Raw genomic sequence first — 14496 nt, forward strand, 5'->3', positions numbered from 1 at the left:
GTTACGTGCCAGGTTGAATTTTAAAGATTAGGCAGAAAGCCCTAGGGACATAACCAGTTTTAAGTGGATTCAATAGACTAGTGTGACCAAACAGAGCTAGATGTTAGGGCTAGATTGCCTAGAATTTTACCATCATGAGACTAAGTGTACCATAACGGGGAGAAATAATTGTCAAAATAACTTTTCTGACTTTTTAGAGTCAAATTTTATTTTGCAGGTTTTAGCTCAAGCAGTTTGCAATAGCTCAAATCAATCCTTAATCAATCCTTAAAATTCAGTAATCAACTCAGAATTCAGAACTCAGAATCATTTTAAATCAATCATAGAACTTATATCAAAACTAGAAGCACTCAGAGCGCAAACCTCCGCCAAGGCCATAGGGTCACCGACGCTGTAATACGTGTATCTAAATACTGTGAAATAATCTTTCATCTTTCCCAGACAACAATAACCCCTATCCCGCAGTAATGTGTTACCTTGACCAGATCGCGGCTCCTAACCGTAGTAGGGAGACCTCTGGTTTCTACTTCACTTGGCTCGTGGCTGGTAACACACTTTTTCCCTCGCGCTCGTCTCCCGCGCTAGCCCGCATACACACACACACACACATGGCGCAGAGAAAAGTGGGCGGTCTCTCTCAGCCTACAACATACAACCTGTGGCTTGAAATACATTTGCCATAAGGCTACATTCTTAAAGGGGAAGGCTCTGCCTGTATCCCGCAATAGTGAAGAATCCTTAAAAAAATTCCTGGATCCAGATCGTGATCCGGATCACCGTCAAAATTTAATCACTTCTTCTTCTTGTCATTTCCAACCATTCCACAAAATTTCAGCAAAATCCGCTCATAACGTTTGGAGTAATCCTGCTGACAAACAAACAGACAAACAAACCAACGTGACCGAAAACATAACCTCCTTGGTGGAGGTAATAAAAACAATATAGAAACAGACAATATAGAAATTAAAAATCTCAATAGCAGAATATCAAAACAGCTGCTGAAACTATATACAAAAAAAAAAGGAAGAAAGTAGAGAGAACAAAAATATAGAAATTAAAACCAATACAGAAATAGACAATATAGAAATTAAGAAGGGTGCATACTCTGAACTGTTACTCGGTGCATAAGCGCAAACAACAGACAGGACCTGTTCCCCGGCCCGAAGGTGCAGGGAAACAACCCTCTCGTCCACCACTGAAAATCCAAAGTACAGGCAGCAAGCCGAGGGGAAACAAGAATACCCACCCCAGCTCGCCGCCTCTCACTGAGGGCAACTCCAGACTGGAACAGAGTCCAGCTTCTCTCCTGCAGACTGGTTCCAGAGCCCAGGCCATGCACCGAGGTGAGCCGATAATATCTAGCCAGTATCTCTGAACCTCACGCACTAGCTCAGGCTCCTTCCCCAACAGAGAGGTGACACAGAGAGTGAATCGAAACCAAGATGGCGCCACTGTGTACGGCCTGCCGTCAGCTGTTCTGTGTATTGTTTGCTGTCGCTCTGTTCCTGGTAGTCATCTGCCCAGATGTCTCCGCTTTGATCACCTACGATCGGCAGACACTTCTAAACCTCCAGTTTGTTTTGGTACCAGCATATACTGTAAAGAAAAACTCAACGATTTTTCCTCCACACCTATCGGATGTACCTGAGAATTTGCGCCGGCTGCCCAGTGCTCCGGTCCCCAACAAACGCCAGAGGAGACGCGGAAAGCGGGGAGGTATCGCGGTGCGGGTCAAAACTTACCTGAGACTCCTAGGTTTGTCTGTTCATTACCCCCTGGATGGTGGTCTTTGCCGCCTCAAGGCTGTTGGGCTGCCTGTGGATTTCGGGCGTCGCTGGATCAGGCCGATTGTCCCACCTGTCATCCTGGAGACTCGGCGTCCCTCGTCCTGGCGCAGGATGCGGGATCGTGGAGGCGGCGTAAACCATGCTAACCTTCGCCTGTTGAAGCGGGCCCCGGCCTCAGCTAACAAGGATCTGGACATCCGAATGGCCCTACTAAATGCTAGATCGTTAGCCAACAAAACTTTCCTTCTCAATGACTTTTTCATCGCACAGCAGTTGGATTTTATGTTTGTGACTGAGACGTGGCTTCATGCTGGTGAGTCTGCACCTTTTTCCGAACTTTTACCTCCCGGCTGTTCTTTCTTCAGCTCCCCGCGGATCTCTGGAAAAGGTGGAGGACTTGCTTCAATATTTAAATGCAGTTTTCGCTGTCGTCAGGTCTCGGCAGACCTGTACGCCAGCTTTGAACTGCAGCTGTTGGAGATAAACTCTTCCCCCTCGGTGCTCTGCGCGGTGATTTACCGACCACCGAAGTGCACGAAGGACTTCATCGGTGACTTTGCTGACTTGCTGACGGGTCTCATACTAAAATATGACCGTATTTTAATTGTTGGCGACTTTAATATTCATGTGTGTTGTGAGAGTGGTCCGCTGGTTAAAGAATTTGCCTCGCTTATTGACTCTTTTAACTTAACACAACTCGTGTGTGGTCCCACTCATGAAAAAGGTCACACACTGGATCTGGTGTTGTCTTATGGACTTAGAGTCTGCATCACAGGGATACGTGACTATGGTATATCGGACCATTTTCCTGTTTTATTTACAGCAGTGCTCCCCAGCTCTGGGATAAATAGAGTATCCTCTACACGTCGTGTGCGCTTGGTTAACTCTTCATGCGCTGCTGATTTTGCAGCTGCTTTTAAAAACTCTGACTTAAGCAATTTGGATTTTTGCTTGAGCCTGAATACCGAGGACTTCACTAACTCTTTTATATCTGCTTGCACTGCTGTACTGGACTGTATTGCCCCTTTTACAACCAAACGCACCAAACCTTCCTCCCAGCCCTGGCTGGATGAGACAACCCGCGCTCTCAGACATGAGTGCAGACGCGCTGAGAGAAGGTGGAAAAAGGATAAGCTCCATGTCTCCTTAGAGATCCTGCGTAACTGTTTATTGAAATACCAGAAAGCAGTAAAATATGCAAAGTCTGCTTATTTCTCTAACATTGTTTCAAGTAACAGTCACAGGCCTCATTTTCTTTTTAGTGTTTTTAATTCACTCACTGATCCTCGCTGTAATGTGAACCAAGCGAAGGTCTGTCCTGCACTGTGCGAAAACTTTAAGAAATTTTTTGTGGAAAAAATTTCTGCCCTCAGGCCTTCATCACCTCAGGCTGAAACAGACTCATCTGCACCTCCTCCCAGCAGAGCTGTCTTTGAGCAGTTTGAGCCTGTCACACTCTCCACACTAAAGGAGGTGATTCAAAATATGAGACCTGTAAACTCTCCCACAGACTGTGTTCCCTCTCGCCTTTTTAAAGAGGCTTTTGATTCAGTGGGACCAACTATCCTCGCTCTGATTAACAGTGCGCTTGCATCTGGTTGTGTTCCAGCTGCCTTTAAACATGCAGTTGTACAGCCTCTAATCAAGAAGAAGAACCTTGACCCTGATGTTCTTTCAAATTACAGACCAATTTCTAAATTACCATTTTTATCCAAGGTTCTTGAAAAAGTTGTTTTTAAGCAACTTCAAGCATTTTTAAGTGAACATGGAATGTGGGAAAAGTTTCAGTCAGGTTTTAGAATGCGTCACAGCACAGAGACGGCTCTTTTAAGAGTTTTTAACGATCTGCTTTTAACTGTGGACTCTGGTAGTCCTGCAGTTTTAGTACTTCTAGACCTGTCAGCTGCCTTTGACACTGTGGACCACGAGATCCTTCTATCCCGCCTAGAACATGAAATTGGCATTAAAGGCACGGTTCTGACTTGGTTCAGATCTTATCTTACTGATAGAAGTTTCTCTGTCCATCTAGGAAACTGTTTTTCTACCACAGCAAAGCTTTCTTGTGGAGTGCCTCAGGGGTCCATTCTGGGCCCAATTCTTTTCTCATTGTATATGTTGCCTCTAGGGTCGATTTTTAGGAAACATAATATTTGTTTCCACTGTTTTGCTGACGACATCCAGGTGTATATGCCCATCAAACTGAACAGCAGAGATCCATGGGAACCCCTGCTGAACTGTCTAAGTGACATCAAGTCCTGGATGAGAAACAATTTCCTAAAACTTAATGAAAGCAAAACCGAGGTCATATGCTTTGGTAAATTTGACCCCTCAAGCTACTCCTCTGGCACTCCGAGTCATTTGGCTCCTCACTGTCGTGATGCTGTGAAAAATCTGGGTGTCATTTTAGATAGTAGTTTTAAATGGACCTGTCTTATCCTTTCACTTAAAAGGTGGTTCTGTGCTCTCCATAGAATTTGGTCAGCTCTATGTCCTTTTACTGTGGACCCAAGGTGCAAACTCTTGGGAACCAGTCTGGACTGTCTGCATCTCAAGTTGAAACGAAGGTGGTTCCTGTAGTCCGCTAGCTTTCTTGAGTCCCTTTCATACTCCCGCACCAATTGAAGGGTGTTCCTCCCAAAGTGCAAGGCAATATGTCTGTGTAGATTCTCAGTTATCCAGGTCATAGTAGTCTCTGGAGCTTGAAAAAGGCGACTGGACTTCTTTTTGTTTCTTGAAGACGTTTCACCTCTCATCCGAAAGGCTTCTTCAGTTCTCAACCAAATGGTGGAGAGACCCACCACCACAGGGGTTTAAATACCTGGGTCTCTCCACCATTTGGTTGAGAACTGAAGAAGCCTTTCGGATGAGAGGTGAAACGTCTTCAAGAAACAAAAAGAAGTCCAGTCGCCTTTTTCAAGCTCCAGAGTTCCCTTGGTGACTCTTCCATAAGGGTTGTTGGAATTGCTCTTTGTCTGACCTGTCACCCAGGACCAGTTTGCCACGGGAAACGCTACCAGGCCTGGACAGCATAGCTCCTGGGATTACTGGGACACACAAATCCTTCCACCATGAGAAGGTGGTGATTCACAAAGGAGAATAACCCTTTCACGCACTAATTATGAGACCCACAGTCAAGAATATTTGAGTGTTTTTATTCCTCTTTAAGCATGACAAAAACAATGCAATTGAAATTTTGTTTAGGAATCTATTTTTCATGGAGTTACAAACATGTCCACTCAGCTGGATACCATGCATTTGACTTTTGAACCAGAGAAATCTGTATTTTACAAAAAAATAACATGGTAAATGGACTAGTTCTTATATAGCGCTTTTCTACTCAGTATGAGCACTCAAAGCGCTTATACAACCTGTTTGCATTCACCCATGCACTCCCATTCATACAAGCACTTCCATTTTTTTTTTATGAAGCTAAGTGCTTTTAATTACCTAACATTCACACGCATTCATACTCCAACAGAACGGTCGGAGAGCAACTTGGGGTTAAGTATCTTGCCCAAGGATACATTGGCATGTAGCCCGGAGTAGCCAGGATTCGAACCGCTGACCTTCCGATCAGTAGGTGACCTGCTCTACCTACTGAGCTACAGCCACCCAGAAAATGATATTGCATCCTCAGATCAACTGTCACTACTACAAGCATTGACTAATCCTGGTCCTGTTCATTACAGTCAAATAACAAAAAAAAAACTTCCCAAGACTGGCCAATATTTAGCATTGTATACGATGACGCATGAGCAGCCACTGTATTGGCAACTATAACAACAAAAGACATGCATATACAAGAGAAGAGTTTTTGAATAACTATCCACTGTAGTGGCCACTATGCATGAAATAGATACTTTTCTTACTTCCTCCTCCACTACCAAGTATCCTTGTCCTCTTTCCTTGTCCAGAGGATACACCAAATACCTTCTTGGCAGTTTTCCTCACCACTAGTTTCCCATTCATCTGGTAAATTTGTCCTACCAACCAGAGCCAGTCTAAACTCCTCCCTGAACTCTGTGCAACATTCTTCAACCAGTGGTATTGTCAGGACTAGCATGGCAAACAGTGCATGTCTAGTCAAATCTAAAAATAGATGATGTACCAATGTGAAAGCAACCTCTCTCCTTTCATCTCAAACAGTAGAAGAAGCTACTTTTGGCTGCTTCCACACTACAAGGGTTTGCCACAACAGATAGCTCATATTGGACTTGGCAAAGTCTCAAAGATTGCTCTTCCTAACAGAAGGTAGAGCTCAGATGGTAGAGCAGGTCATCTACTAATTGGAAGGTTGGTGGTTTGATTCATGGCTGCTCCAGTCTGCATGCCAAAGAATCCATGGGCAAGATACTGAACCCCAAGTCGCTCTCCAATGCAACCGTCAGAGTTTGAATGTGTGTGAATGTTAGATAGAAAGCATTTAGATGTAGATAGCTGTAGACTCTACAGCGAGTAGTGAAAACAGCCCAGAAGATCACAGGGACTTCACTTCCATCAGTTGAGGACGTCCAGACGAAGCATTGTCTGCGGCGTGCTCGCAGTATTCTTAAAGACCCCTATCATCCTGCTCATAGACTTTTTGTCACTCTGCCCTCTGGCAGGGGCTTTAGGAGCCTACGGACCAGGACAACCAGACTGAGGAACAGCTTTTTCCCCAGAGCTGTCTCCCTACTGAACTCTGTCCACCATTAACACTCACTTACGTCCTGGACATTGACTGCACTACATTCATTTACATCACTTGTTACATGGTACATCACTGTATATTGTATATTATCATAGTTTTACTCATTCAGGACATTTTGTATATATATGCACACATAAATACATCTATCTCATATTGAGATTTAAATGATAAATTATTCCATACATATGTATAGCACCTTATCTTTTATATTTCAGCTGTATTTTCATAATAATTCTATCTGTATATTATGTCTATAATACCTCTAATATATTCACATTAATATACTCACATGCATACTCACTATATTCTATTACTGTTTAGCTACTGTTTATTGCACTACTGTTAGATGCTAAACTACATTTCGTTGCCTTGTACTGTACATGTGTAATGACAATAAAGTTGAATCTAATCTAATCTAATAAACCGAGTATCATCTGCATAGCAATGAAAATGTATGCAATGCTTTCTAATAATACTGCCTAAGGGAAGCATGTAAATAAAGTTGGTTCTAGCACAGAACCCTGTGGAACTCCATAATTAACCTTAGTGTGTGAAGAAGACTCCCCATTTACATGAACACATTGGAGTCTATTAGATAAATATGATTCAAACCACTGCAGTGCAGTACCTTTAAGGATAAAATATTCACTTGCTCCCTGATATATCCCACTCACTAACAGGAGCCATGATGAACAGATAATCAGTGTTATTCACTCCACCTGTCAGTGGCCATGTTATACTTAATCTGTGAAAAAATGCTCATTGATACCAAAAATGTCTTTTTCAAGGGAGCTTTGACCAAGAGGGCAGCAGAAATTGCAAGCAATATAACTAGGAGTTCTATAAAGATATTTTAAAATGGTCTGGTTTGACTATGATGTAGAAGGGTGGGTACAATAATGCAGTCATGAGGATACTTGTTCTTTATTTTTATAGAGAACCCCTTCATAAATCATATTGCCTACAGCCTGTTTATCAATATAAGCAAAGATAGACCAAAAAAAAAAAAAACACATAGGAACACTGGCAATCACTTTTTTGACACAGCACCAGTTTAATAAAACAGTCAAGTGGAACAGGTGCTGCCTCAGCCAGCAGCTTCAGATTAGGTTTGATTGAGTAGTCACTTAGCTGACTGACTGTGCAAAGTTCAACCAGCTGTTTTGTCAACTCACCTTCATTTTTATTACTATTTTGAATCCCCCTGTATCGATCGACTGTATCGATCGACTCAGAATCTCAGGTGTTTCATTCAGCTAAGGTTTTTCATTATTAATACATTTTAAACGTGAGGAAGCCTGTTTTTTCCAGAGATAAGTCCCAGGACCACCCCTACAAACATGATAGAATATGAGTTATTACTGGAGACTGAACAGAATATAAAGTATTTAAATGAGTTCAACCTTAAACATCTACATTATGTGAAGTGTTGAATGCTGTTTTAATCTGATCCAATTTGTCTCATTAGACAATGGAAGATGGTTTTTGTGTGTTTGTGGTGTGGCACGATGTCTGCTTGCCTTTCTGAGTCACCCCGTGCCTTCACTTCACAGCTCTAAATGAATAGAAACCAAACACACCTATAAAACACCTGACCGCGACAAAGAGAGGGGACCCAGGAGGGTGTCAAGATTTTATTAGTTTCCTTCATGGCTGGTACCACATTTAAAAACACAATGCACCGGGACAAGCATAGACTGGCAACAGCGTTGGCCAGTTGAATAACTCATAGGATCTACAAAAATAAAATTAAAAAAAATCACCACAGACCTGTAAATCCTGGTTTGGTGGTGTTTTTTTTCCCATACTTCTCCCATTCCTGGTGAACGTCGCTGTCTCTCTCTTACCTGTTCTGACCCACTTGTACAGCACTGGACTGACGCACTGACTGCAGGGAGCATGTTTGTAGTTAAAACCCATCTCTTTAGGCAAATACCTCTGCTAATGGACACATTTAAGGTACTATAAATTATACACCAATCAGCCATCAGTCCTGATCAATTCCCCTACAAACACCTTTCTTTCACCTCAACATATTTTCATCCAGGAAAAGTGGTTAGGAAAAGGAGACAGAGGTATTTTGGGGGCGCTGTTCAAATGTACCTCAGGTTTATACATACTGTACCAACTTAAACTAGAAAGTAAGAGGCTGACACGAGATTATACTGCCCCCTACAGTCAAACGCAGTTCAATTTTCAGTGCATGTGGATGCAGGGCAAACAGTGAAACTGCACCAAAGCCTCATGCCTCGACACTTCCTCTAATGTAGATTAAGCTTCACAGTGGGTCTTTATCAAAGCTCACACTCAGGCTTTTGTACAAGTAACACAGATGAAAAACTGAAACTGCTTTCAGTATTTTATCTGGTGTGTATCTGCAGTTGGAGCTGAAGTTGGTGCCGTCTGGATGAGGTTGATGGGGTTTTCTTGAGGCCAAACAAAGACAGCTGAAATCATTTCAGTCTCTCTGTGTTTATTAAGAGACAATACAATGTTGGTCGTTTTGACAGCTGTGCTAAACAGAAAAGACAAACGTTTGATAGGTCTGCTCGGCGACTCGGTCTCTGTTCTTGTCCTATGGCTGTTGTGAGTGGAGTAATGACCACAGAATTATCCACAGCATGTGAGTCACATTATGTCCATACGGAAACATTTCAGCGAGCCCTCACGCTCTGTGCTGGGGCACGGTCATTCTGGAAGAGACCGTTAGGATAGAAACATTTCAAAGGATAAAGGCGGTCACTCTGAACATTTTGGTATCGATTTGAAGTGCCGTTTCCTTTTAAGGGCCAAGCGGAGATAAATCATGCCAGCAAAATGCCCCTCACAGTTTAACTACCAGTTTTCCTTTAATTTGTCACCAATTGTGTGTGTGTGTGTTTGTGTGTGTGTGTGCCCCCCGTTCCCTAACAAGGCTGCTCTTACTGAGGTGTTTATTGCTGTCTCACAGTCAAACACAACCCACACTTATAATCAGTGGTCAGCAGCTCTGCCTTGCTACCGCATCATGTCAGGATCAGTGTTCTTACTGATCACTGCTAAAATGGAAAAAAGTGATGACAAATATAATATTTCCAGTCGGAAAAGTTCACTCGACATGCCCAGACGGCCGTGATGTCATCAGGGTCACGACAGCTCGGAGACGCAATAAAAGCGCGAGGCTTAAAGTGAAGTTTGAAAGACAGAAAATCCTTATAGCAGCCTTGAATTCTAAAGTTAAAACGTGTGGCTCCCAAATCTCTAGAATAATGCTTTAGGAGAAACACACCGTCTCCATCACACAGCCCAGCTCAGACCTGAGGCTATTCCAGCTTCACTGGTGTCTGCTGAGGTTGGGATGATGGAGACATGCTCAGTTTCCAGCTGCTGTCCACAGAGACTAAATGAAAGAACATTACGATGGTTCACTGGTAGTCTTTACTCCAGATGTTGTACCCTTTAGAGTCACAATATTGTATAGCACCTCAAACAATCCAGGCCCAAGAAACCACCTCAACTCAGTAGTGTTTGCTTCGTTTTCATTAACATGGATGGCACATCCTTAAAAACGGATGCCATGTAGGATGTAGGAAAATGATCTGCGAACTGAAAACAAAGCTGGAAAATAGCTGCAAGGCTGGAAAACACTGCCATCATTCAGAGATCAGATTTCCCTTCGGCTAAACGAAGCCTAATAAGACTGCTCGCTGACAGGATAGTGGCGGCAGGCACAGCATGGACCACACCTGGCTGTCAGTCACACCCAAATGTAAAAACATGATATTTACATGGACCCGTCGTCAGCCGAATCCCATTCCTGCCTGTTACTCCTGTTAACAGACTGGGGATGAAGGCTGAACCGCTGGAGTAGCTCACCTGCCCCCAAACCCGACACATACAAGCACTGTTAAAAATGGACTGCTTTAAAATCATCTTTGTGTGGGAGGTGTGCGTCTGTATGGCTGTGCATGTTAGTCCCGTGTCCAGTTATACACTTCACATTTACACACACTGAACTTTTCTCCTCACATTAAGGCCATCTACCGGCTCTTGATGCCCCGGACCTGCCGTTCACCTGCTTCTCTAGATCCACAGCACGACCCCCACTGACCACACTGATTGAGGCTAAAAGCTGCCTGGTGGGCTGGCAAAAGGTCAGGAGGAGGGAGTCTGCTGGAATCGTTCTCAAACAGTGACCAACACATTAAAGATCTCATATTGTACGTGGAACAGAGGCACCCTGAACATCTGCTCAAACATTGTAGCTTTTATAGTGCGTGCTGCTGCCGATTCCAGATCAGGTAGTCCAGTCTAATCCAGAGCAAATGTAGGCTCAACCACAGACTCGAGTCCAAGCTTTTCTGCAGCGTGTCTGAGCTCGTGGCCTCAGCTCCAGCTGGTGCTCTGGAGTTCTTGGCGAAGCCAGGATGGCAAAGGTTGACCCAACCGACTCAGCAAACGCAGCAGATCCATGTTGTGCTCATGGTAATACTCTGCAAGAAAGGCACGCGACTACACACACACACACACACACACACAGATTAAACAGGTCGGTGATCAGGAAAAACTACAGCAGTAACCATGACTTATTACAGCTGTATGAGTCTATCATGTCAACATGGACCAAAATCTGAGAACGACTAGCAGGTGTAACTAATGAAGTATGTGCTGAGATACACAATGACACACACAGACACACAGATAGACAGTCCAAAGTTTCAGAACACTTGCAGTTTTTTATTAAAATAATGAGAGAGAGTCAGACCACAATAACACTTAGAGGTGTAGGTCTCTCCTACAGAGAAACTGAAGAAAGTCGAGGTGTCAGCGAGTAGAATCTCCTTCAGTGGGGGAAACTGACAGGCAGAGGGCTGGAGGACCCAAAGCCACGACACAATCAGAAGACAGAGTTCTGAGAGTCAACAGCTCACAGGACTACAGCTTCAAGCACAGCTTAATAGTGGTCGTAGTAAACAAGGCTCAGTTCAGACTTCATGTTTCAGGTCTGCAGGTTGAGTTACAGCAACTAAGCCACTAAGACGGCAGAATAAGAAAGAAGTTTGCCATGAAGAAGGTGTTATGGACTGATGAACTCAAATTTGAAATCATTGGTTCATCACGAATGATTTTTGTATCTTGTTGAGCAGCTGAAAGGACGGTTCCTCAGTGTGTGACGACCGTCAAACACGGAGCAGGAATGACAGTTTTACTGGAACCAGGGTTGAAGTCTTGTACAGAAAGAGAGGCATCCTAAACCACGACCACTGCCACAGTATTCTGAGGCCCATGCACTATCCTCTGGTCTCTGCTTAGTTGCTCAGGGGTTGATCTTACAGCAAGATAATGACCCAAAACACGAGTCCAAGGTATGCCATGACTACCTTAGAAAACAAGAACAAGACGGTAAGCTTAAAAACGTGGAGTGGCCAGCATGGTCTCCACACTTAAACCCCATCGAGCTGGTTTGGAAGAGTAAGAGCAAAGCAACCTACAAGTGCCACATTTATGGGAACAAAGATGGGATGAACTTTCTGAAGAATATTTGGTTTCCATTGTAGACAGAAATCCATGAGTGTGTTCAGCTGTTATATCTGCCAAAGGTGGCTGCTTTTACATTTTGGTTTATAAACAGATTCCATGATTTTTTTTTTTTTACTTCAGTTGTTTATTTGTCCTTTGTTTTCATTTCAGAGGATATTAAACTGCTTCAATTTCAATAAAAAAACTGGAAGAACACCCCCCCACCCCCACCCACTTAAAGTAACAAAGAAGAAGGTAAGATTAGCAAAGGTATTGGTTTCACTTAGTTCTAGTCCAGTCAGGCTCTTTTTGGTGAAAACACTGCACTCCCAAATGTCAGCTTTAAGTACTGATAGAACTTATGGCCCAAAATTAAAAAATAAGATCTATGGTTTTAGTAAATAGGACTTACTCCCCAAGGAACTGCATAAATCAGGTAATGAGTAGGTGAAGCAATCAATGCGTAAAGTGTAGACGTACCTCAGAACTCATCTCTGGGTACTTTCTGCCTTTACTCTTTCCCAGACATTTGGCCCGACCTCCCTCCACTCGCTGACACCAGAAACCTTTGCTGTCGTCATACCTGTAAACACATGGCACGCTATTTCACTGAAGGAAACACATCCCCCAAGTGTTTGTTTATTTCTATATATATAAAGAGTTCATGTTTTGCCTTTGTCACCTGTCTGCAGGTTCTACAGAGGAACAGTGTTTATGTATAAATGTAGATGCATGTGTGTATTGAAGAGTGTCACGAACATTAAAGCCTGGGTGTAGTTGAAGATGGGGGTGACACCGAGGAATCTCTGTATTCCCTCCATCACCACTACTGGGTTGGACCGCAGCAGGGCCCCATCAACAATGTGCAGCTAAAGAAAAAAACACACAAAGTCAGAAACAGCATTATTGGGGCCGGACATCATTTCAGTGAGAGCAGGAAGTCAGCTGCTTTCATGTAAACAGTAACAGGACACATGGCGTCCTCCAGTAGTCTCTGTGGCTGATGCTGCTGGTCTTGCACTCAGACGAATGGCTCTGTGAGATGTTCAGATTGAAGTCTTAAAATGAAATGGCTCCATCAGAAAACAAACATTTCACTGTGCAACCAAAACAGGAAGCAAACACACTTGACGTTCCTGCAGCCTCCTGTAACTTTCTCAGGTAGCTGAAGTTGATGTGATGCTCTCACATTTACTCTTCTACCCTTGTTGGCCATCCAAAGTGCTTTGGGTTACAAGGCAGTGTAACTGTGGAAACTTTACTCATTCTGGGCAACATACTAAAGCCGATGCGTTCATCGCTGTGACTGTGTGTGAATGTTAGAAAGTGCTTGTCTGAATGCGTGTGAATGAGCTGTGCTGTATAAGAACCAGTCCATTTACCATTATATAAATGACTGTAAGGCATCAATGTGTAGGAAATAAATGGGTAAATAAACATAATTAGTAATGACATGAACTTTAGAAGGCAGTGGTACAACACATCTTACAATGTGGTTGCATTGGCCACAACACCTGCCATCAACCATCTGTAAGCACAGATGCACACAAGCCAAATCTTTAAACCATCTTTGTGCTAGCTGCCCCTACCATAGATGTCTTTGCCAGGATACACAAACTCTCACACAGACTGAGTGCAAACCTGCTGTAGTGTGTGTTACCTGGCTGGGTTGGTAATGTTGCAGCCAGCGGTCCAGGTGGATAGCATATGCCCCAGGATTAAGGCAGTGTCTCTGAAGGGCGAGCAGATCCCTGGGGGCCGAGGGGTCTGCTGTAACCACTTCATGGAAAGTATGGTTGAGGGCTACAGGGTCCTGATGAGCCCTCTGGTGCTGCAGTCACCAATACAGACCAACAAACAAACAAAAATGCAGTAATAAGTGATTCAAATGCTATAAAGAACCCTTTGCAACCTCCCTGTGTCAGTTCTCACCTGGTACCAGGAATAAGCCCTATCAGACGGGTTAATGAGCACTGCCAGGATCTTGGCTCTGGGGAGCAGGGCAGCAGCTCTTTTGGGAGCTACCTCTGTGTCAAAGTAGTTGGCACTCTTTTCAAACATGAAGTCTGTGCTGACATTGGAAGGGAATGGGAAGAAGTCCATGTACCTGAGAAGGACACACACACACACACACACACACACACACAATTACATATATGCACCGTATAAATGTGTAAGATTTATTCTAATGGTAGTGATGCTTACACAGACTCGTTTGGACTGTTTTGGTGGATCTTGTGAAAAGTCTTTGTGCAACATTCTGGACAAGTTGAAGCTCAAGTAACTACGTATGCTCCTTTGTGTCTCAGCTGCCCTATAAACACCTCTTTAGAACAGTATCTACAGTCTTGATAAAATAAATACATGAACTCCTCTCAGTGATGCTGCTTACGGCCCCAATTCTGACAAAGTTGGAAGCTGTGTAAATGCAAATTAAAAACTGAATTCAATGGCTTGCAAATCTCCTAAACCTATATTTTATTCGCAGCAACAAGTCTTAAAAGTGTTGGGATAGGGCTG

The 14496-nt window shown here is 43.5% G+C and overlaps 1 protein-coding gene across 2 annotated transcripts in view; it reads right to left on the reverse strand.

Annotated features, from left to right (window-relative positions):
- Positions 1 to 7699: 7699 nt before the first annotated feature.
- LOC115777514 (bifunctional heparan sulfate N-deacetylase/N-sulfotransferase 2-like) overlaps positions 7700 to 14496 on the reverse strand; it is a 29810-nt gene continuing 23013 nt past the window's right edge. For both annotated transcript variants that reach the window (XM_030725436.1, XM_030725435.1), the window contains exons 11-15: positions 13909 to 14083; positions 13637 to 13807; positions 12736 to 12845; positions 12457 to 12559; positions 7700 to 10968 (exon numbers count right to left, since the gene is read on the reverse strand). In XM_030725436.1, coding sequence (XP_030581296.1) covers positions 10843 to 10968; positions 12457 to 12559; positions 12736 to 12845; positions 13637 to 13807; positions 13909 to 14083 — 685 coding nt within the window. In that variant the 3' untranslated portion in view covers positions 7700 to 10842. The remainder of the gene's footprint in view (positions 10969 to 12456; positions 12560 to 12735; positions 12846 to 13636; positions 13808 to 13908; positions 14084 to 14496) is intronic.

The sequence above is a fragment of the Archocentrus centrarchus genome, unplaced genomic scaffold, assembly GCF_007364275.1.
Source record: "Archocentrus centrarchus isolate MPI-CPG fArcCen1 unplaced genomic scaffold, fArcCen1 scaffold_55_ctg1, whole genome shotgun sequence".
In the NCBI taxonomy this organism is placed as follows: Eukaryota; Metazoa; Chordata; class Actinopteri; order Cichliformes; family Cichlidae; genus Archocentrus; species Archocentrus centrarchus.